We start from the raw sequence: 25247 nt of genomic DNA, 5'->3' as shown, positions 1-25247 counted from the left end.
ACATATCTGTCCTGTCTGTCTGTATCGTGACTCGTGAGGCTTCACAAACGCCAGCAGCGTCTTTGCAATCAGTGACAGTTGCTTAGTAACCAAACCCTGTCCCCTTCACCTGTAGAGTGATACCACGGTAACCACCATCCATCCGCTGACGTTTGCCAAGCCTTCTGGATGAAACGATAGGGATGTTTTTAATGAATCGGCTCCAAAAACATGATACGTCATCAATTAAACAACAGCGGAGAAATGACTGGAGGACAGTGGAGAAGAAGAAGTGTTTTTAGATCCTGAGCCACCAATGTTTCTTATTTTAGTCTGTAAATATTCACGATGTGAACAAAGGATTGCTGTTTGAAAGAAGGGGTAAGACCTACCATATAGAACAACGTGCTGTATATCGCCCCGTCCAATACATGAAGCATGGAGCATGAAGGAAAAGGACACAGCTAGATGAGAAGCCAAGCTATTGAAAGCGAGGCAGAAAATAAAGATTTTTGAAAATCAAGGTAAAATAACATTGTCAAAGCCGTGCTCTGGCTCCCTCCCTCTTTATTTTGACTCATTCTTTTTTGTCTTAGCCCAAAGAGAGAGGCGATGCAGCCAGAATGCATGCAATGTAGCATTTCTTTGCAACCTCTTTTCTTTTTTTTGCCTTTATATTCCATGCCCGTGCTCTCAACCGAACTGGCATTTCATCCCTTTATATGCGTGGCGAGAATGTCATTCCGTCATTCCCGAAACGTGCTGTCAGTGTCAGTGCCGTTATACGTACGGTACTCATAACGGAGATGGTGATGATGATGATGATGGGTTATGTGTTGGGGGGGGGGGGGGGGAAATGACATTAATATTTCACAAGTACATCTTGGCCTATAAGCCATATGTTTATTTTACGGTAAGCCATATGTTTCTTTTACGACGTGTCTAAAGTACCCTAAAATAGATTGCAATCACGGAACCCTGCACATACATACCATATGCTTTATACAGTATAATCAATCCATCCATATGTGTTTTGCAGTCACTTTATGGACCTGTCATATTGTCTGCTTGACTGAAAAGGTTGCGTCACCAGCAGGGTCCCTACTCTGTACATGTATGTGACAGTACTCCTAAGCAGTGTTTAAAAAACGCATTGGGCTTAGTTTGGACAGAAGTGGTTTCAACTCGTTATTTGCATTTGAGGTTTGGTCCAACAGAATTGATCACATGGACACCAAAACACATCGAGACATTATTTTACTGTAATAGAGAAGAAGTGAACCTTTCCAACAATACCCTTTTTACTACTCACATTGATGCTTGAAAATGAATGTTCAGTTTGTCGCGTGCATACCGCTAACAGCATTTTAGCCAAAGACTGCTATACTAGCTGTCTAGTCTGTGTTTTATAAATGTGCAATAAGCATAAAACACTATTCTATAAGGAATTGGCAACTCATTGTCATTCTGAGAAATAAGGTAGGCCACTTGATTTGAACATCTGAACAAAGTGGGCAGGCCAGCACGCTGTTCAAACAGTTGGAGACAGACAGAAGGGTGTGTTCATAACAATTCAACTGTTCTGCCTTGTTAGCTGGGTGTTCTAGTTGTAGAAGCCTTATATTTAGCCTAGGTATCATTTCGCAACCCATGAAGTCATTAGCTTATTGCTGACTATTTGAAATGCAATGTATTTGACCTTTCGTTGAACAACAAAGCTTATTTCGAGAATTAAACAAATTGAGATATATATTGTGAATCGTCCACAAGTTTGAACAAATTTAGATCTGATTTTTAGGCCATATCGCCCAGCCCTGACACGAGCACACACACAGCGTTTCATCTCTCTGCACGGCGCTCTCTTTACATTACAGGTCACTTGGTCGCAGTCAAACACATGTCCAGTCAGTTGTCATTAGCCAAGTCATTAAAAGGACTCACTAGGCATGCATAGGGGAGAAAGGAGGGATGAAGGGAGGGAGATAAGGAGGGTAGAAAAAACAATCACCTTCAATCAGGAGCAAGGCATTCACCAGGCAGGTTGGTTAGATAAGACAGGTGCCATATGCAAGTGCACTGTAGGTGGAAGACATAACAATAACAAGCGCTATCATTCTCCAAGCTTCTCTGTGCAGGATGTGACAATGCTGGAAGTAACAGCGGCGACCATTTTGGATTGAGGGAACATGAAGTCCAGAGCAGTTCATATGACATCAAATTCACATTATGGACAACCTTACTCATATGTATGTTTGTTAAAGCATCAGTTTTAAATGTAGATACGGTTTGGGGAAACTATGCCCAGAGGAAATGTGCAGATTCTCATACAGTATTACACTGTACACTTGAGTGCTGAACTTAGTAATGAAGATAGACCTGGAGCAGTAGCAGCAGTCTTGACTACATAATGCAGATAGACCTGGAGCAGTAGCAGCAGTCTTGACTACATAATGTAGATAGAGCAGCAGTAGCAGCAGTCTTGACTACATAATGTAGATAGAGCAGCAGTAGCAGCAGTCTTGACTACATAATGTAGATAGAGCAGCAGTAGCAGCAGTCTTGACTACATAATGTAGATAGAGCAGCAGTAGCAGCAGTCTTGACTACATAATGTAGATAGAGCAGCAGTAGCAGCAGTCTTGACTACATAATGTAGATAGAGCAGCAGTAGCAGCAGTCTTGACTACATAATGTAGATGCAGTAGCAGCAGTAGCAGCAGTCTTGACTACATAATGAAGAAAGAGCTGGAGCAGCAGCAGCATAGAAGCAGTCTTGGCTACAGTATAGTGAACAGATAAATAAAGACAGAGCCAAGCTGGGAGACTAAAACACAAGGAATCCAACATCCAGCCATGGGTATGTGTACAGTGTGTGCCCTCAGGGGTCCCTGGAGTAATTAGAGTAGATGCAAGAGTCCAACTTAATATCCAACAGCGCAGCCTGCCTCCTTTGCAATTAACATGAACAATAGCTCCCTTTTGTTGCTATTTTTTCATGGATCTACAGTTCATATTATTGCCCGTAATTTCCTTTAATACAAGGGGGAAGATGTGGGAAAAACAGACGTCGCATCACACACGTGTAACTTGATTTGTTGTCTTTGCTAGCACCGTGGACAGGCAAAACGCATACACACGCAAACACACATACGATGCGTATTCTGACCCCTTGACTTTTTCCACATTTTGTTACATTACAGCTTTATTTTAAAATGGACTAGTTTTATCCCCCTCATCAATCTAAGCACAATACCCCATAATGACGAAGAAAAACAGGTTTTTATAATGTATTAAAAATAAAAAACTGAAATATCACATTTACATTAGTATTCAGACCCTATACTCAGTACTTTGTTAAAGCACCTTAGGCAGCGATTACAGCCTTGAGTCTTCTTGGCTAGGACGCTACAAGCTTGGCACACCTGTATTTGGGGAGATTCTCCCATTCTTCTCTGCAGATCCTCTCAAGCTCTGTCAGATTGGATGGGGAGTGTTGCTGCACAGCTATTTTCAGGTCTTTCCAGTGATGTTCAATCAGGTTCAAGTCCGGGCTCTAGCTGAGCCACTCAAGAACATTCAGAGACTTGTCCCGAAGCCACTCCTGCGTTTTCTTGGCTGTGTGCTTAGGGTCGTTGTCCTGTTGAAAGGTGAACCTTCGCCCCAGTCTGAGGTCCTGAGTGCTCTGGAGCAGGTTTTCATCAAGGACCTCTCTGTACTTTACTCCGTTAATTTTTCCCTCGATCCTGACTAATCTCCCAGTTCCTGTCGCTGAAAAACATCCCCACAGCATGATGCTGCCACCACCATGCTTCACCGTACAGATGGTACAAGGTTTCCTCCAGACGTGAACCTTGGCATTCAGGCCAAAGAGTTCTGTCTCGGTTTCCTCAGACCAGAGAATATTAGCCTTTTGGCAAACTCCAAGCGGGCTGTCATGTGCCTTTTACTGAGGAGTGGCTTCCGTCTGGCCACTCTACCATAAAGGCCTGATTGGTGGAGTGCTGCAGAGATGGTTGTCCTTCTGGAAGGTTCTCCCATCTCCACATGCAAAGCTGTCATCAAGGCAAAGGGTGGCTACTTTGAAGAATCTAAAATATAACATATATTTTGATTTGTTTAAAACTTTTTTTGTAACGGCATGATTCCATATGTTTTCTATTTCATAGTTTTGATGTCTTCACTATTATTGTACAATGTAGAAAATAGTAAAAATAAAGAAAAACCCTTGAATGAGTAGGTGTGTCCAAACTTTTGACAGGTACTATATACAGTGAGGGAAATAAGTATGAGCTGAGATTAGGAGCACACTCTTAAAGGGAGTGCTCCTAATCTCAGCTTGTTACCTGTATAAAAGACACGTGTCCACAGAAGCAATCAATCAATCAGATTCCAAACTCTCCACCATGGCCAAGACCAAAGAGCTCTCCAAGAATGTCAGGGACAAGATTGTAGACCTACACAAGGCTGGAAGACCATCACCAAGCAGCTTGGTGAGAAGGTGACAACAGTTGGTGCGATTATTCGCAAATGGAAGAAACACAAAAGAACTGTCAATCTCCCTCGGCCTGGGGCTCCATGCAAGATCTTACCTCATGGAGATGCAATGATCATGAGAACGGTGAGGAATCAGCCCAGAACTACACGGGAGGATCCTGTCAATGATCTCAAGGCAGCTGGGACCATAGTCACCAAGAAAACAATTGGTAACACACTACGCCGTGAAGGACTGAAATCCTGCTCAAGAAAGCACATATACATGCCCATCTGAAGTTTGCCAATGAACATCTGAATGATTCGGAGGACAACTGGGTGAAAGTGTTGTGGTCAGATGAGACCAAAATGGAGTTCTTTGACATCAACTCAACTCGCTGTGTTTGGAGGAGGAGGAATGCTGCCTATGACCCCAAGAACACCATCCCCACCGTCAAACGTGGAGGTGGAAACATTATGCTTTGGGGGTGTTTTTCTGCTAAGGGGACAGGACAACTTCACCGCATCAAAGGGACAATGGACGGGGCCATGTACCGTCAAATCTTAGGTGAGAACCTCCTTCCCTCAGCCAGGGCATTGAAAATGGGTCGTGGATGGGTATTCCAGCATGACAATGACCCAAAACACACGGCCAAGGTAACAAAGGAGTGGCTCAAGAAGAAGCACATTCCTGGAGTGGCCTAGCCAGTCTCCAGATCTTAATCCCATAGAAAATCTGTGGAGGGAGCTGAAGGTTCGAGTTGCCAAACGTCAGCCTCGAAACCTTAATGACTTGGAGAAGATCTGCAAAGAGGAGTGGGACAAAATCCCTCCTGAGATGTGTGCAAACCTGGTGGCCAACTACAAGAAACGCCTGACCTCTGTGATTGCCAACAAGGGTTTTGCCACCAAGTACTAAGTCATGTTTTGCAGAGGGGTCAAATACTTATTTCCCTCATTAAAATGCAAATAATTTTATAACATTTTTGACATGCGTTTTTCTGCATTTTTTTGTTGTTATTCTGTCTCTCACTGTTCAAATAAACCTACCATTAAATTATAGACTGATCATTTCTCTGTCAGTGGGCAAACGTACAAAATCAGCAGGGGATCAAATACTTTTTTCGCTCACTGTATACCCTTGTTATTGTTCTTTTATTGTGTTACTTTTTAAAACCTATGTTAATATTGTAATTCTTTTCTGAACTCTTTTTCTCTTAAAACTGCATTATTGGTTAGGGTTTGTAAGTAAGCATTTCACGGTAATACCTGTTGTATTCGGTGGATGTGACAAATACAATTTGATTGGATTTGATCACAATGTTCTCTACTCTTCTCTCATATAGTATGCAGTATGATTCCCTATGACAGTAGTAAATAGGACAGAGCAGCACAGCTCAACACTATATGGAACATTTGAAGGCAAAACAATAGAGGACGGACATGAAAAATACATAACAATGAATAAATCATCACCTCCCATTGGATGAGCTCTGTTTTGGTTGAAAGTAGGACTTCCGAATCCCATGCTGTGTCGTTGATGTGAACTTTCAAATGAAGCTCAATCCAAATCGCTCTCTCTGTTTGAGCACTGCGGGGGGTCCGGGTCAGTTTGTCACAGGAGAATGCGTCAAAATCATAAATCCGCCAAATTTAGATGCCTGGTCTAGATGTACAGTGCCTTCAGAGAGTATTCACACCCCTTCAGTTAATCCACATTTTGTTGTGCTACAGCCTGAATTCAAAATGAATCATATTGTTTTTTTTTCTTGCATCGATCTACACACAATACCCTGTAATGACAAAGTGAAACCATGTTTTTAGATATTTTTCCTAATTTATTGAAAATGAAATACAGAAATGTCTTATTTACATAAGTATTCACAACCCTGAGTCAATACTTTGTAGAAGCACCTTTAGCAGCGATTACATACTTTGTAGCACTTTTGGCAGTGATTACAGCTGTGAGTCTTTCTGGTTAAGTCTCTAAAAGATTTCCACACCTGGATTGTGCAACATTTGCCCATTATTCTTTTCAAAATTCTTCAAGCTCTCTCAAATTGGTTGTTGAACATTGCTAGACAACCATTTCAGGTCTTGCTGTAGACTTTCAAGCAGATTTAAGTTAAAACTGTAACTAGCCCACTCAAGAACATTCACTGTCTTCTTGGTAAGCAACTGAGTGTAGATTTGGCCTTGTGTTTTAGGTTATTGTCCTGCTGAAAGGTGAATTAATCTCTCTGTGTCTGGTTGAAAGCAGAACGAACTAGGTTTTTCTCTAGGATTGCCTGTGCTTAGCTCCATTCCATTTATTTTTTATCCTGAAAAACTCCCCAGTCCTTAACGTTTACAAGCATAGCCATAACATGATGCAGCACTATGCTTGAAAATATGGAGAATGGTACTCAGTAATGTGTTGTATTGGATTTGCCCTAAACATAACAAATCAAATCCAATTTATTTATTAACCCCTTCTTACATCAGCTGTTGTCACAAAGTGCTGTACAGAAACCCAGCCAAGAACCCCAAACAGCAAGCAATGCAGGTGTAGAAGCACCAATATAACACTTTGTAGTCAGGACAAAAGTGAATATTTTGCAGTATTACTTTAGTGCCTTGTTGCAAACAAGATGCATGTTTTGGAATATCTTTTCACTCTGTCAATTAGGTTAGTACTGTGGAGTAAATACGAAGTTGTTGATCCATCTTCCATTCAACTCTGTAAGTGACAATTGGCCTCATGGTGAAATTCCTGAGCGGTTTCCTTCCTCTCCGGCAACTGAGTTAGGAAGGACTGTATCTTTGTAGTGACTGGGTGTATTGATACACTATCTTGAAAGTAATTAATAACTTCACCATGTTCAAAGGGATATTGAATGTCTGCTTTTTTTTACCCATCTACCAATATGTGCCCTTCTTTGTGAGGCATTGGAAAACCAGCCTGGTCTTTGTGGTTGAATCTGTGTTTGAAATTCTCTACTCGACTGAGGGATCTTACAGATAATTGTATGTGTGGGGTACAGAGATGAGTTAGTCAATCAAAAAATTATGAGAACACTATTATTGCACACAGAGTGAGTCCATGCAACTTATTATGTGAATTGTTAAGCACATTTTTTCTCCTGAACTTATTTAGCCTTGCCATAACAAAGGGGTTGATTACTTATTGACTCAAGACATTTCAGCTTTTCATTCCTAATTAATTTGTTAAAAAAAATGTAAAGCATCATTCACTTTGACATTATGGGATATCGTGTGTAGGCCAGTGACAAAAACTCTCAATTTAAACCATTTGAAATTCAGAATGTAAACAACAAAACGTGGGAAAAAAAGTCAAGGGGTGTTGAATAAATTCTGAAGGCACCGTAGGTGGTGTGTCATGCCAAGTACATTGAGTATACCCAAATACACCACCCACGTCCACTGTCCAGCGCCCAGAAAGCAGCTTTCAGATCAAAGGTGAGTGACAATCCCCCTCAGTCAACAGCTGATCTGTCCGTCTAATGACATCGTTGGGGTTTGGCTGTTTACATACCAATAGTGACTAAATATACAGTATCCACACTCTGCAGGATGTCTTTTAGAAAGAGATATCAGTCTCAAGTACACATACTACAAGAAAAGTACAGGATGCCAGGCTTATGAGTGAAAACATCGTGTAACCAAAAAACAATGGTAGAGGGATTAGGAAATATGAACCTGGAATAGCATTAACCCTCAGCAACAACCCTCTGTTCTCTCCTCAGCGTCTACTTCGACCACTGACATCATCTCTTCAGTAACAGATCTCATTTCACCTAGATAACGGAGCAGAATTCACTAAGCTGACAGCTTGCTAATGGGGGACAATAAATTGCTCACAACCACAAAATACATGTAGCAATAGCCTGCTAGGCTAGCTAACTCAAGACCTTTTAAAATCACCTGTCACTGTTGATGGTAACTGGGCTGTCAGCGTTAGGCACAAACACACACACACACACACAAACAACGGCAAATAGAAAAGCCATTCACTCCACACAAATAGGTTATAACTGAGGTGGTATAGCGTGCAAACGTAATATGCGATATGGGCTTCATACAGCAATACATTCTCCCATTTCCTGTTTACTGTCTGGGTCTTTGTCCGTGTCTGATGGAATGTCAATAGCTGTATATTACGTTCACACACGAGAGTAGCACTAACAATGCCCAATATCTTATATCGTCTGGAAGGTACTACATAGGCTTTATTTCTCCTACCAAAGGTATATTGGCAAGGGTAATTGCACAAATTCAAATCTAATTCAATTCCCTTTCCCTGTAAATTACATTTCATTTAACTCATATTCCAGGCCAGTCATTGAATTCAGATCATTCAATTCCTCTCCATTTCAATGTTAGCTAAATTCCAATAATTAAATTCCCAATTTAATATATTTTCCCCAACAATTTCACAAATTCCAATTCCAATGCATTAATTACATTAACTGGGAAATGTACAAATATTGAATTCCCAATTCAATTAAATTCCAAAGATGTCATGTTTTATCAACTTCAATTCAAACAGTCCAAACTGTCTAGTTACAATTCATTTCCAATTTCATAACTTAAAGATAGTTGATATTCAAATTTAATTCAAAGTAAATTCTCGACTTCATGAGTGAATTCCTTAATTGAATTTACATTTCCAATTAAATTTGAATTGACCCCAACCCTGATATTGGCATTGCCTATAGGGCAAATCCAGATGCATCCCCCTACTCCGCTTGGTTGCTTTCTTCCACACACAAGACTGCTCTTGCTTTTTAAATCTCTCAGCTCAACATCTTTAATTTAGCATTGATTCCAAAACAAAGGGCTGTCAGTCACTATAATTACAGGTTAAATACAATGATTAAACCCCCTAACTATTGGACAATTGCATGTTCTGTCTGCGTGAATTACGCACACGCACGCACACGCATACACACACACACACACATACACACACGCATACACACACACAGAAACACTTCCCTGTGTGTGGCCTGCAGTCTCTTATTCTCTTCCCTTGACTGGCTATTACAATGACTGCGTGAATCTGCCTGGCCAGATGTTGGATGTATTGCTGTAAAGTTGACATGCATATGGCGATGACTTGGGATTGATGGACGTGACGAGACCTTTTTTTGATCCCCTTGAGGCTTGATTACTTCTTGAATCCAAACTGCCCATTTTGACCCATGTCATTTTGACCCCTAACAGCATTAGCCACTGATCAGGTTGCTTTAGAGGAGTTATTGGATGGTAGTACTTTACATTGGAAGGGCAAGGCCAAGCTTCAATTGTTTTCAGGAAATTAATATTTAGCTTTTTTTGAAGGGTCACACACGCACACACGTAATCTTCACACACCCTGAGAGCCTCCAACTCTGCAATACATCTTCAAACCCTGAGCCTCCAACTCAGCAATACTTCTTCACACACCCTGAGAGCCTCCAACTCTGCAATACATCTTCAAACCCTGAGCCTCCAACTCTGCAATACTTCTTCACACACCCTGAGAGCCTCCAACTCTGGAATACATCTTCACACACCCTGAGAGCCTCCAACTCTGGAATACATCTTCACACACCCTGAGAGCCTCCAACTCAGCAATACTTCTTCACACACCCTGAGAGCCTCCAACTCAGCAATACATCTTCACACACCCTGAGAGCCTCCAACTCTGGAATACATCTTCAAACCCTGAGAGCCTCCAACTCTGCAATACTTCTTCACACACCCTGAGAGCCTCCAACTCTGGAATACATCTTCACACACCCTGAGAGCCTCCAACTCTGGAATACATCTGCACACACCCTGAGAGCCTCCAACTCAGCAATACTTCTTCACACACCCTGAGAGCCTCCAACTCAGCAATACATCTTCACACACCCTGAGAGCCTCCAACTCTGGAATACATCTTCAAACCCTGAGAGCCTCCAACTCAGCAATACATCTTCACACACCCTGAGAGCCTCCAACTCCGCAATATATCTTCACAAATGCACATGTAACATAAGTGATTCCTTCGAGTCATGCAGACTTGGCTGAGACCTGAAGACGTGTGTTAGCTTTCCCACTGAATTCCCTGGCTTTAGCTCAGCAGGCTCACATAGCGTGGCTCACAGACAACCCGGTTTCAAAACCAGTCGGGCACACGCTCAAACATAGCCACGCAAGCCCTCCTAACCTATCACAAACACTCACACACACTTCATTTAATCCATTTACTTAATGCTTCCATATCTGTCTGAAATATATCTGTCTGCACAATAGACTGATTGTGTGTGGGTGTGTGTGTGTGTGTGTGTGTGTGTGTGTGTGTGTGTGTGTGTGTGTGTGTGTGTGTCTGACTGGGGCTCCACAACATCAATACCAACCTCAGCCAGTCTAGCGATCAATCCACCAGCCAAGACCGATGGGCTCCCTGGGACATCGATATAGAGCACGACTCACTGCCATCATATCTCTGACAATTTAATATCCTCTTCTACAGCACGTTAGCCTCACATCAACCATCTGAGGCAGAAAACACAGATCTAATCGTACCAGGGCTGAAGACAAATATAGACTAGAGTCCATTGCCTTTGTACTGTGACGAGTCTTCCGTTAGGCTGTTTGGTGGTGAGAGAGCGATAGAGAGGCAAAGAGGTAGAGAGAAAGAGAGAGAGAGAAGCTCTTCAGATGTACTGTATCGAGTGAATTCAAGTGAAATGTCCATGATGTCTGATGTCAGAAAGATCTTTCATATTGAGAAAGAGAGTGAGGGGGACATGTGTTACATGCTGTCTCTACTGTAGTACCTCTCTTAGTGGATGGTTTCTCTCTGATCTGGCCTCTTCAGAACACAGCAGGTAATAAAAGGCATTGTATGTCTAACCTCCCACATTAAAAAATACTCCAGTACTACTAGTATACTGTAGAATACTATACTGCACATTGTAATATCCCTCAATCATGTGTAGTACTTACTATAGCATATTCTAGTATACTGTAGAATACTATGGTAAATAATACAGTATTATCCACCAAAAAAACACTGTAGTAAATATTATGTCAGCAAAAACATTCATGTTTTTTAACTATAGTAAATACTACAGTATTTAACTAGCATATACGGTACCCTACCCATCCCCTCCCCCATATCTCAATGTGTGCCACACATGAGTGAGAATCCTACATATACTGTGTTCCCTACAGGTTATAGAAAAGAGCAGAAGCTTTGAACTATCCATTCAGACCAGGCCCCAGTGTACGGTCTGGAGTGTGAAGTCACGAGCTCTGCTGGTCGGCTACTGTGTAGCAACCTAGCAGGGCCAAAAGCCCGGGTCTGCCCTAGAAAGCATGTGTAAATTACAATCGCCAGAACGGCCAAACAATATTTTTTAGACAGCCGTTTTGTGCTCTAAAATGTGTTTATTTTGATCAAGTTCGATTATTTTAAAGTTTGATTTATTATTAAGCTCGCTACAAGTCGAGATATTTAATTAAATATGGATCCATTCTGACTACTACATTTGTCGTCACACGGGCCCTCATGCACGCTCTTGCGCGTGTATCTCAGGCTGGATGAAAACGACTACATCGACCATGATCCTTTGCTAGTTATAGCCACTTTGGTGCCATTCAGCTCCATTCAACAATATGGCACGCTTCAAAATTAAATACTGAATGTGCCATCAGGAGTTTTCCAAATGAATACATGGATGACGTCAGCGCTATCACTAAATCAAATCAAATGTTTTTATATGTCACATGCGCCGAATACAACACATGCGCCGAATACCTTACAGTGAAATGCTTACTTACAATCCCTTAACCAACCATGCTTTAAGAAGAAAAAATATATAATAATAATAATTAAACAGCAGCAGTAAAATAACAAGCGAGGCTATATACAGGGGGTACCGGTACAGAGTCAATGTGGTTAGTTGAGGTAATTGAGGTAATATGTACATGTACGTAGCTGTTCAGGAGTCTTATGGCTTGGGAAGCTGTTAAGAAGCCTTTTGGACCTTGACTTGGCGCCCCGGTACCGCTTGCCGTGCGGTAGCAGAGAGAACAGTCTATGACTAGGGTGGTTGGAGTCTATTTTTATGGCCTTTCTCTGACATCGCCTGATATAGAGGTCCTGGATGGCGGGAAGCTTGGCCTCAGTGATATACTGGGCCGTACTCACTACCCTCTGTAGTGCCTTGCGGTTGGAGGCCAAGCAGTTGCCATACCAGGCAGTGATGCAACCAGTCAGGATGCTCTCGATTGTGCAGCTGTAGAACCTTTTGAGGATCTGAGGACCCATGCCAAATCTTTTCAGTCTCCTGAGGGGGAATAGGTTTTGTTGTGCCCTCTTCACTACTGTCTTTGTGTGTTTGGACCATGATAGTTTGTTGGTGATGTGGACACCAAGGAACTTGAAGCTCTCAACCTGTTCCACTACAGCCCTGTCGATGAGAATGGGGGCGTGCTCAGTCCTCCTTTTCCTGTAGTCCATCTCCTTTGTCTTGATCACGTTGAGGGAGAGGTTGTTGTCCTGGCACCACACGACCAGGTCTCTGACCTCCTCCCTATAGGCTGTCTCATCGTTGTCGGTGATCAGGCCTACCACTGTTGCATCAACTGAAAACTTGATGATGGCGTTGGAGTCGTGCCTGGCCATACAGTCATGAGTGAACAGGGAGTACAGGAGGGGACTGAGCACGCACCCATGAGGGGCCCCCATGTTGAGGATCAGCGCGGCAGATGTGTTGTTACCTACCCCCATCACCTGGGGACGGCCCGTCAGGAAGTCCAGGATCCATTTGCAGTGGGAGGTGTTTAGTCCCAGGGTCCTTAGCTTAGTGATGAGCTTTGAGGGCACTATGGTGTTGAATGCTGAGCTGTAGTCAATGAACAGCATTCTCACATAGGTGCTCCTTTTGTCCAGGTGGGAAAGGGCAGTGTTGAGTGCAATCGAGATTGCATCATCTGTGGATCTGTTGGGGCGGTATTGCAAATTGGAGTGGGTCTAGGGTTTCTGGGATAATGGTGTTGATGTGAGCCATGTTTTCCTGTTTGCTTATGGCCGTATACAGCTCATTGAGTGCGGTCTTAGTGCCAGCATCGGTCTGCGGTGGTATATAGACAGCTACGAAAAATGTAGATGTAAACTCTCTTGGTAAATAGTGTGGTCTACAGCTTAGCATGAGATATTCTACCTCAGGCGAGTAAAACCTCGAGACTTCCTTAGATTTTGTGCGCCAGCTGTTTTATACAAATATGCAAAGGCTGCCTCCCCTTGTCTTACCAGAGACCGCTCTTCTATCCTGCCCGAAAAAGCTTAAAACCCGCCAGCTGTATGTTAATCATGTCGTCATTCAGCCATGACTCGGTGAAACACAATTTATTACAGTTTTTAATATCCCGTTGGTAGGATATATGTGTTTGTAGTTTGTCTATTTTATTGGCTAATTGGACCGATGGTAAAGGTAGATTACCCTTTTGGCGATGAACCCTTACAAGGCACCCGGACCGTCGTCCACGATACCTCCGTCTTTTCCTCCTGTGAATGTCGGGGATGTGGGCCTTGTCGGGTGTCTGGAGTAACTCCTTCCCATCTGCCTCGTTGAAGAAGAATTCCTCCAGTACGGGGTGAGTAATCGCTGCTGTCACGTCGTTCGTCGGATGATGAAGGAGCGGAACAAAGCGCAGCGTGTGTATTGTTCCACATTTTCTTTATTAAACTGTGAAACTATGCAATACATACAAAATAAACTGAATAAACAAAAACAACAAACCATGATGAAGAGTTAACATACAGTGGGGGAAAAAAGTATTTGATCCCCTGCTGATTTTGTACATTTGCCCACTTACAAAGAAATGATCAGTCTATAATTTTAATGGTAGGTTTATATGAACAGTGAGAGACAGAATAACAACAACAAAAATTCAGAAAAACGCAGGTCAAAAATTTTAATGAGGGAAATAAGTATTTGACCCTCTGCAAAACATGACTTGGTACTTGGTGGCAAAACCCTTGTTGGCAATCACAGAGGTCAAACGTTTCTTGTAGTTGGTCACCAAGTTTGCATACATCTCAGGAGGGATTTTGTCCCACTCCTCTTTGCAGATCTTCTCCAAGTCATTAAGGTTTCAAGGCTGACGTTTGGCAACTTGAACCTTCAGCTCCCTCTACAGATTTTCTATGGGATTAAGGTCTGGAGACTGGCTAGGCCACTCCAGGACCTTAATGTGCTTCTTCTTGAGCCACTCCTTTGTTGCCTTGGCCGTGTGTTTTGGGTCATTGTCATGCTGGAATACCCATCCACGACCAATTTTCAATGCCTTGGCTGAGGGAAGGAGGTTCTCCCCCAAGATTTGACAGTACATGGCCCCGTCAAATGATGCGGTGAGTTGTCCTGTCCCCTTAGCAGAAAAACACCCCCAAAGAATAATGTTTCCACCTCCATGTTTGACGGTGGAGATGGTGTTCTGGGGTCATATGCAGAATTCCTCCTCCTCCAAACACGGCGAGTTGGGTTGATGCCAAAGAGCTCCATTTTGGTCTCATCTGACCACAACACTTTCACCAGTTGTCCTATGAATCATTCAGATGTTCATTGGCAAACTTCAGACGGGCATGTATATGTATTCTTTAGCAGGGGGACCTTGCGGGCGCTGCAGGATTTCAGTCCTTCACGGCGTAGTGTGTTACCAATTGTTTTCTTGGTGACTATGGTCCCAGCTGCCTTGAGATCATTGACAAGATCCTCCCGTGTAGTTCTGGGCTGATTCCTCACCGTTCTCATGCTCATTGCAACTCCACGAGGTGAGATCTTGCATGGAGCCCCAGGCTGAGGGACATTGACAGTTCTTTTGTGTTTCTTCCATTTGCGAATAATCGCACCAAATGTTGTCACCTTCTCACCAAGCTGCTTGGCGATGGTCTTGTAGCCCATTCCAGCCTTGTTTAGGTCTACAATCTTGTCCCTGACATCCTTGGAGAGCTCTTTGGTCTTGGCCATGGTGGAGAGTTTGGAATCTGATTGATTGATTGATTGATTGCTTCTGTGGACAGGTGTCTTTTATACAGGTAACAAGCTGCGGTTAGGAGCACACCCTTTAAGAGTGTGCTCCTAATCTCAGCTCGTTACCTGTATAAAAGACACCTGCCAGAAATCTTTCTGATTGAGAGGGGGTCAAATACTTATTTCCCTCATTAAAATGCTAATCAATTTATAACATTTTTGACATGTGTTTTTCTCTATATTTTTGTTGTTATTCTGTCTCTCACTGTTCAAATAAACCTACCATTAAAATTATAGACTGATCATTTCTTTGTCAGTGGGCAAACGTACAAAATCAGCAGGGGATCAAATACTTTTCCCCCTCACTGTACACGTACTCAAAAACAATCTCCCACAAACCCAGGTGGGAAAAACACCTACTTAAGTATGATCTCCAATTAGAGACAACGATGACCAGCTGCCTCTAATTGGAGATCATCCTAAACAAAAACTCTACCTAGAAATACAAAACTAGAACATCACAACATAGAAAATCTAAACTAGAAACCCTCCCTGTCACGCCCTGACCTACTCTACCATAGAAAATAACATCTTTCTATGTTCAGGACGTGACAGCTGCCCTGATATCAAGAAGCTCTTTTCGGTCGTAAGACACGGGGGTGGAAACATTATGAACAAAATAAGTTACAAATAACGAGAAAAAACATACACAATAGCATAATTGGTTACGGGATCGTAAAACGGCGGCCATCTCCATCGGCGCCATCTAGTTTTAATGTCTATGGTTCAGACCTCAGACCTACCTAAGTACAAGTTATGGAAAATGTGTATTTGTCCAGTAGGTTTCCTCAAAGAGAAAACCCCCACTTCTATGTCAAAGAAAATATAACACTACAGTAATTACTATAATATATACTACAGTATTCTTCCTACAATATTTCAACTGCAGTAATAATACAGTATACTACAGTAAAGTCTACAAAAACATTACAGTGAATACTACAGTAAAGTTGGCAAAAACACTACAGTGAATACTATAGTATTTATACCATAGTATACTATAGTATTTTTTCCAAGTGGGCTGGTAGGCAATTTAAGGTCTTTGATCACTGTCTTTGTTCACACCCTAGAGGGGGAATTGACTTCAGCTGTGTGCTTTTGAGTGGATTTGAGCACATCACAAGTGCTAGACTATTATGACTTATAATAGTGTAGTTATAATACATCTATTAGGGCTTGCATGACTTTTTGTGTAGCTTATTTATTTATTTTACCTTTGTTTAACCAGGTAGGCAAGTTGAGAACAAGTTCTCATTTACAACTGCGACCTGGCCAAGATAAAGCAAAGCAGTTCGACACATACAACAACACAGAGTTACACATGGAGAAAAACTAACATACAGTCAATAATACAGTAAAAAAACAAGTCTATATACAATGTGAGCAAATGAGGTGAGATAAGGGAGGTAAAGGCAATAAAAAGGCCACGGTGGCAAAGTAATTACAATATAGCAATTAAAAAACACTGGAATTGTAGATTTGCAGTAGGTGAATGTGCAAATTAGAAATACTGGGGTGTAAGGGAGCAAAATAAATAAATAAATACAGTAGGGGGTGAGGTAATTGTTTGGGATATTTATAGATGGGCTATGTACAGGTGCAGTAATCTGTGAGCTGCTCTGACAGCTGGTGCTTAAAGCTGGTGAGGGAGATAAGTGTTTTCATGTTTCAGAGATTTTTGTAGTTCGTTCCAGTCATTGGCAGCAGAGAACTGGAAGGAGAGGCAGCCAAAGGAGGAATTGGCCCTGGGGGTAACCAGTGAAATACACCTGCTGGAGCATGTGCTACGGGTGGGTGCTGCTATAGTGACCAGCGAGCTGAGATAAGGCGGGACTTTACCTAGCAGGGTCTTGTAGATGACCTGGAACCAGTGAGTTTGGCGACGAAGTATGGAGCGAGGGCCAGCCAACAAGAGCGTACAGGTCGCAGTGGTGGGTGGTATATGGGGCTTTGGTGACAAACCGGATAGCACTATGATAGACTGCATCCAATTTGTTGAGTAGGGTGTTGGAGGCTATTTTATAAATGACATCAGTCAGAACCGTCCAGAGTAGTGATGCTGGGTGGGCGGGCAGGTGTAGGCAGCGATCGGTTGAAGAGCATGCATTTAGTTTTACTTGTATTTAGGAGCAGTTGGAGGCTACGGAAGGAGAGTTGTATGGCATTGAAGCTCGTCTGGAGGGTAGTTAACACAGTGTCCAAAGAAGGGCCAGAAGTATACAGAATGGTGTCGTCTGCGTAGAGGTGGATCAGAGACTCACCAGCAGAAAAAGCAACATCATTGATGTATACAGAGAAGAGAGTCGAGTATACAGAGAAGAGAGTCGAGCCCGAGAATTGAACCCTGTGGCACACCCATAGAGACTGCCAGAGGTCCGGACAACAGGCCCTCCGATTTGACACACTGAACTCTATCAGAGAAGTAGTTGGTAAACCAGGCGAGGCAATCATTTGAGAAACCAAGGCTGTCGAGTCCGCCAATAAGAATGTGGTGATTGACAGAGTCGAAAGGCTTGGCCAGGTCGATGAATACGGCTGCACAGTAATGTCTCTTATCGATGGTGGTTATGATGTCGTTTAGGACTTTGAGCGTGGCTGAGGTGCACCCATGACCAGCTCTGAAACCAGATTGCATAGCGGAGAAGGTACGGTGGGATTCGAAATGGTCGGTCATCTGTTTGTTTACTTGGCTTTCAAAGACCTTAGAACGGCAGGGTAGGATAGATATAGGTCTGTAGCAGTTTGGGTCAAGAGTGCCCCCTCCTTTGAAGAGAGGGATGACCGCAGCTGCTTTCCAATCTTTGGGAATCTCAGACGGCACGACAGAGAGGTTGAACAGGCTAATAATAGGGGTTGCAACAATTTCGGCAGATCATTTTAGAAAGAAAGGGTCCAGATTGTCTAGCCCGGCTGATTTGTAGGGGTCCAGATTTTGCAGCTATTTCATTAGCTGACTGAATTTCGGAGAAGGAGAAATGGGGAAGGCTTGGGCAAGTTGCTGTGGGGGGTGCAGTGCTGTTGACCGGGGTAGGGGTAGGGGTAGCCAGGTGGAAAGCATGGCCAGCCGTAGAAAAATGCTTATTGAAATTCTCAATTATAGTGGATTTATCGGTGGTGACAGAGTTTCCTATCCTCAGTGCAGTTGGCAGTTGGGGGGAGGTGCTCTTATTCTCCATGGACTATACAGTGTCCCAGAACTTTTTTGAGTTTGTGTTGCAGGAAGCAAATTGCTGCTTGAAAAAGCTAGCCTTGGCTTTTCTAACTGCCTGTGTATATTGGTTTCTAACTTCCCTGAAAAGTTGCATATCACGGGGGCTGTTCGATGCTAATGCAGAACGCCACAGGATGTTTTTGTGCTGGTTAAGGGCAGTCAGGTCTGGGGAGAACCAAGGGCTATATCTGTTCCTGGTTCTAAATTTCTTAAATGGGGCATGCTTATTTAAGATGGTGAGGAAGGCATTTTTAAAGAATAACCAGGCATCCTCTACTGACGGGATGAGGTCAATATCCTTCCAGGATACCCGGGCCAGGTCGATTAGAAAGGCCTGCTCGCTGAAGTGTTTCAGGGAGCGTTTGACAGTGATGAGTGGAGGTCGTTTGACCGCTGACCCATTACGGATACAGGCAATGAGGCAGTGATCGCTGAGATCTTGGTTGAAAACAGCAGAGGTGTATTTAGAGGGCAAGTTGGTTAGGATGATATCTATGAGGGTGCCCGTGTTTATGGCTTTGGGGTTGTACCTGGTAGGTTCATTGATAATTTGTGTGAGATTGAGGACAACAAGCTTAGATTGTAGGATGGCTGTGGTGTTAAGCATGTCCCAGTTTAGGTCACCAAGCAGCACGATCTCTGACGATAGATGGGGGGCAATCAGTTCACATATGGTGTCCAGAGCACAGCTGGGGGCAGAGGGTGGTCTATAGCAAGCGGCAACTGTGAGAGACTTGTTTTTAGAGAGGTGGATTTTTAAAAGTAGAAGTTCAAATTGTTTGGGTACAGACCTGGATAGTAGGACAGAACTCTGCAGGCTATCTTTGCAGTAGATTGCAACACCGCCCCCTTTGGCCGTTCTAACTTGTCTTAAAATGTTGTAGTTAGGGATGGAGATTTCAGAGTCTTCCTAAGCCAGGATTCAGACACGGCTAGGACATCCGGGTTGGCAGAGTGTGCTAAAGTAGTGAATAAAACAAACTTAGGGAGGAGGCTTCTAATGTTAACATGCATGAAAATGCTTATGCCAAATTATTTGCAAATGGTGTATTTTCAAGCGGTCATTACGAAAATATATATATCACAAACCAACTAAGTTGTGAAGAAGTTGTTATTTTTCATTCCTACTAGTCTCTCCAGTAACATTAAGTTTATATTGAAACATAAAAACCATCACTGCGTAGCTCGAGGACCCCAAAGAGCAACAACTGCAGTATAATGCATTTATGTTGGCAAAAAGTCACAATAATGACTTGAGTAAATTTAATTTGTGGCATGGAAAACTTTCGCGTCAATATCTTTCTCTGTGAGTTGATTTATTTTCAGAGTCTACCCACATGATGAGCAGTTTGTCTCAGAAATGACTCACAGCTATTGATTCATTTCTTTAATAAACATAAAGCCACAAGAATACAAACCACCCCCTAGTCTTATTGCCATAGCGATGCTCTAGTCTCTCTAGCCTAGTGATACAAAGTCAAAAAATTATTCCTTGTGAAATCAAATTGTTACCAGGTATATTTAAAGCCTCCCTCCAGATCCTTGCTTCCTTCTCATCCCCCTGCATATGAAGCAGGCTCATGCTAAACTCCTCTTGGGCTTTACCCGCCTTGTTTTCAGTGCCTGTCAAATGCACAGCGTGATTCACCATTACTGCCGCCTCATCCACCGAAGAAGAAGCCATTCAGATCTGCTCCAGCGGGGTATAATACATAATATGGTGGGAAAAAGATTTGGGATTATGTGATAATTGTTTCTATATATCTAAGACTTCTTATATGCAGAAAAAAGCTTGCAGTTTATATCATTCAGCAAGCCAAATGAGATATCCAGTCTGAGAGACAAATAGTATTTGACGTCGTATTGTGGTCGTAAAATACTACCTTCTCTTTCCCTTAGCTCCAGCCAGGCCTCTCCCTTGTCTGATTACAATGACTAGTGACAAAACAGCGGGCCTTCGCTGGCATTTCTCATCTTCTGCGACGTGTTCTCCTCTCCGGAGTGTCAGTTTGTACTCTTGTTCCCACAAGGACATTACAATGAGGGTCGTGCCTGTCACACACACACGCACGCACAAAGACATACATACAATAAGATGCACACACACGCTGAGTTGACACTAGGCTGACACTGGGCCGACCCTCCAACCCCTCAGGCAACATGCCAGCATGGCCAACGGTGCCCAATGACCTCTTGACCTTGCATCATTCCCCCTTGCCCCCTGTGTCACCCCTGCGTGTCACGGAGGGTTTCGGAAGAAGGGGATGACAACTCAAGGGGGGTGACACCGGACTGGCCTGCCTCACAATAGACCGCGTCAGGCTGCAGCCCAGCTGTTTGGGATTCGCTCAAATGGCAGAGTCACAGGCAGAGCCATGGGTAAAGAGATGGCGGCGGAGTGGCACGACATGATTATTTTGGGCTAACCGTCTGGCCCTTTCGCTTGCTTGCTCACTCGCTCACTGACCCTACCTCCTCAGGTCATGCAGCTGTATGGAAGTAAGTAAAGAAGAAAAACTACCCAGGTTGGGTTAGTTTCCATTGTTTTCTAGTATCTTTGTAGGATTCATATAACAAGCTGTCAGGATAACTACTTCAGTGTCCAGTTCACTCTATTTCTAAAAGCTAAAGGGTGAAATAAAGGTCTGCTTGGGAATGTTTTGGCAGTGTGCCGTATGACAAAGCCCAGTGTATGTGTGTATGTATGTATGTATGTATGTATGTATGTATGTATGTATGTATGTATGTATGTATGTATGTATGTATGTATGTATGTATGTATGTATGTATGTATGTATGTATGTATGTATGTATGTGTGCTAGTTTGTGTTCAGTGCAACCATGCCTGACCCTGACTCACTCTTGATGTGCTCACTCAGTCAACTCAGTAGGCCACTGAACACTGGGCTATACACTCTACCACTTGGTTATCTACAGAACACAGAGGGTTTGAATCACTGTCAGCACGAAAACATATCCTCTGTCAAAAGAGGGGCTTTCTTCGACTTAATACTAACATTGTTATTAAGTAGTACGCTAAGGCGTTATTAACCTCTTTATGTCAAAACCATCATGAATCCTGTTATCTTAAGAACATCATGTTTATTGTATTAAAATTGTGTTTCATCATAATTCAAGAATAAAACCCTATTTTCATGCAATAAACATGTTCTTAAGATAATAGGATTCATATATATATATATATATATACACACACACACACACACACACACACACACACACACACACAGTGCATTCGGAAAAGTATTCAGACCCCTTGACTTTTCAATATTTTGTTACATTTACGTTTTACAGCCTTATTCTAAAATGGAATAACGGCAAACCAAAAACTGGTTTTTAGAAACTGAAATATCACATTTCCAATAAGTATTCAGACCATTTACTCAGTACTTTGTTGAAGCACCTTTGGCAGCGATTACAGCCTTCGAGTCTTCTTGGGTATGACGCTACAAGCTTGGCACACCTGTATTTCGGGAGGTTCTCCCATTCTTCTCTGCAGATCCTCTCAAGCTCTGTCAGGTTGGATGGGGAGCTTCACTCCACAGCTATTTTCAGGTCTCTCCAGAGAAGTTCGATTGGGTTCAAGCCTTGGCTCTGGCTGGGCCACTCAAGAACATTCAGAGAATTGTCCCGAAGCCAATCCTGCATTTTCTTGGCTGTGTGCTTCGAGTCGTTGTCCTGTTGGAAGGTGAACCTTCACCCCAGTCTGATGTCCTGAGCACTCTGAAGCAGGTTTTCATCAAGGATCTGTCTGTACTTTGCTCCGTTCATCTTTTCCTCAATCCTAACTAGTCTCCCATTCCCTGCAGCTGAAAAACATACCCACAGCAGGATGCTGCCACCACCATGCTTCACCGTAGAGGTGGTGCCAGGTTTCTTCCAGACGTGACCCTGACCAAGGCCCTTCTCCCCCGATTGCTCAGTTTGGCCAGGTGGCCAGCTCGAGGAAGAGTCTTGGGTGGTTCCAAACTTCTTCCATTTAAGAATGATGGAGGCCACTGTGTTCTTGGGGACCTTCAATGCTGCAGACCTTTTTTGGTACACTTCCCCAGGTCTGAGTCTCAAAACAATCCTGTCTCGGAGCTCTACGGACAATTATTTTGACCTCATGGCTTGGTTTTTGCTGTGACATGCACTGTCAACTGTGGGACTTTATATAGACAGGTGTGTGCCTTTCCAAATCATGTCCAATCAATTGAATGTACTACAGGTGGTCTCCAATCAAGTCGTAGAAACATCTCAAGGATGATCAATGAAAACAGGATGCACCTGAGCTCAATTTTGAGTCTCATAGAAAAGGGTTTGAATAATTATGTAAATAAGGTATTTCTTTTTTTATAAAAAAAAAATAAAAATCTAAAAAATCTAAAAACCGTTTTTTGCTTTGTCATTATGGGGTATTGTGTGTAGATTGATGATTTAAAAAAAAAACATTTTAGAATAAGGCTGTAAAGTAACAAAAAGTATTCAGACCCCTTGACTTTTTCCACTTTTTGTTACTTTACAGCCTTATTCTAAAATGGAAAAAAATGATCATCAATCTACACACAAATATGTATGTGTGTGTGTGTGTGTGTGTGTGTGTGTGTGTGTGTGTGTGCATGCATAGCATTAGCATTAGCATTAAGCTAGTGCTGTCAAGCAGTGAAATCAGGCCTGAATGTTTCTGCTCCAGATCCTCCATAGCTCTGAGATAACTTAAATAAACATAGTTTTAAGCAGCTTACTAGGCCAGTTTGCTGCTTCTGCTTTGCCTCTGATTTCCAGAGGCAGCTCTGAAGATTTTCACCTAGCGAAAAGACAGAGAAAAGGGGAGACGGAGAGAGAAGGAAGAGAGAGACAGAGAGAGAGAGGGGGGGACCGAGTGCCCATACAGAGAGAGGGGGGAGAAAGAGAGAGAAAATAACTTCAAGAAAGAAAAGAGCGTTGGGGCAACGAGTGACGCATCCAGCAAACGTCATCTATAACTCAACACTTCCCCTCCTTAATCTATCTGTTAAAATGCAAGCCAGTGACACAAGGCCAACGGAGGGGGGAAGAAGGGAGCGGATCAAGTTAAAGACCACCAGATTCTCCTCTCTCTCGTCGCAGAGAGAGTTATTACTGAGAGTCAGAGAGCCAGCGTTTTCAAGCGTACGGCTTCTATGTGCTAATGTAGTCAATGGTAAAACATAATGGATATGTCCCTAAGCAGGGCAAATCAGACACTGAAAAACATATAATGGAATTGTCCTAAAGCACACATTCAAGTAGAGGTAGAATGGCAGAGCCGCTACTGGAGCATAGAAACTATGAGTTAGCGGGGAGACATAAAAATACATTATAGAATTGTCCCAAAGCACACCTGGAAGCATAGTTACAGTATAATGGAGCAGATGAACTATGGCTGGGCCCTGGTCAAAACAAGTGCACTATATAGGGAATAGACCAAGACTATAAATGAGCAGTTATCTGTGCCCCGGCGGGTAGGGTAGATGCCCGCCTCATGCCCCTTGCCCTGCACCCGGAACATTCCGCTCCAGCGAGCTGCCAGTGAGTCGCCCTATCTGGAGACAGAGGGCACAGATGTGGTTTCACATCTGCCCTAGCATCCCATAGGGGGGTGAGAAGACGTTTATATTGTTGTATCCAGTCATACATCAAGTACCACGCAGATGTATAGTTACTTAGCTATCTGTATATCTCAGAGTTAAAGCTCAAGTAGGAAGAGGGAAATGTCCAATTGACTCAGACAGGCAGGCTCAAGGGAATGTACAGTAGCTAGCTGGTGTAGATATGCAAGGCAAAAATCCATAGTGCCTCTTGTAAACCAGCTCATGTTAATACAGGCCAAGTCAGTGAAACGAGCCATCAAGCAGACAGTTGCTCTTTTCCTCTTATATCCAGAACCTTACATCACAGTCACATGTATCTCAAAGAAAACCATCCAGCTGCACACCAGTGCTTTAGATTAGAACGTCCACTGGGACACCAGCCAGACTGTGTTAAAAGTGTTGTTAGTTCTATGGCAGCAGGCGGATATCTACCAGAGCTTAGATCATAACCACATCTTCAAACTTCCTTAAAGCTTTATAACAGTGCTTTAGAAGAGCCACTATCAGGCTTTGTGAGTGTTGGTAGTTCTAGCAGGCAGATATCTATCTTCCAGAGCTTATGTCTTGGGACATGGTTTGTAGTTTTAGAAGGCAGATATCTATCTTCCAGAGCTTATCTCATGGGACTTGGTTGGGATTCTAGCAGGCAGATATCTATCTTCCAGAGCTTATCTCATGGGACATGGTTGGTAGTTCTAGCAGGCAGATATCTATCTCCAGAGCTTACATCCTGGGACATGGTTGGTAGTTCTAGCAGGCAGATATCTATCTTCCAGAGCTTATCTCATGGGACATGGTTGGTAGTTCTAGCAGGCAGATATCACAACAACACACGTCCTTCTGCCCCATTGAATCACACGCATCATTTTTGTGACGTTGTCAGCTAACCCTTCTATAGCTGCA

General features: G+C 43.0%; 1 protein-coding gene across 2 annotated transcripts in view; it reads right to left on the bottom strand.

Moving 5' to 3' along the window:
• The window catches only part of LOC115202204 (glycine receptor subunit alpha-3-like), a 99451-nt gene that overhangs the window by 65130 nt on the left and 9074 nt on the right, over window positions 1-25247 (bottom strand). The window contains exon 1 of one of the 2 annotated variants that reach the window (XM_029766182.1): window positions 372-530. The exons of the other annotated variant lie outside the window; for it this stretch is intronic. Within the exon in view, the coding sequence (XP_029622042.1) occupies window positions 372-412 (41 nt within the window). The 5' untranslated portion in view covers window positions 413-530. Of the gene's footprint in view, window positions 1-371; window positions 531-25247 lie in introns of those variants that run through there. 2 annotated transcript variants of the gene reach the window in all.

This window comes from Salmo trutta, chromosome 11 (assembly GCF_901001165.1).
Source record: "Salmo trutta chromosome 11, fSalTru1.1, whole genome shotgun sequence".
Classification (NCBI taxonomy): Eukaryota; Metazoa; Chordata; class Actinopteri; order Salmoniformes; family Salmonidae; genus Salmo; species Salmo trutta.
Note: the sequence above shows the minus strand (reverse complement) of the source record. Positions and strands in the feature narration are given on the sequence as shown.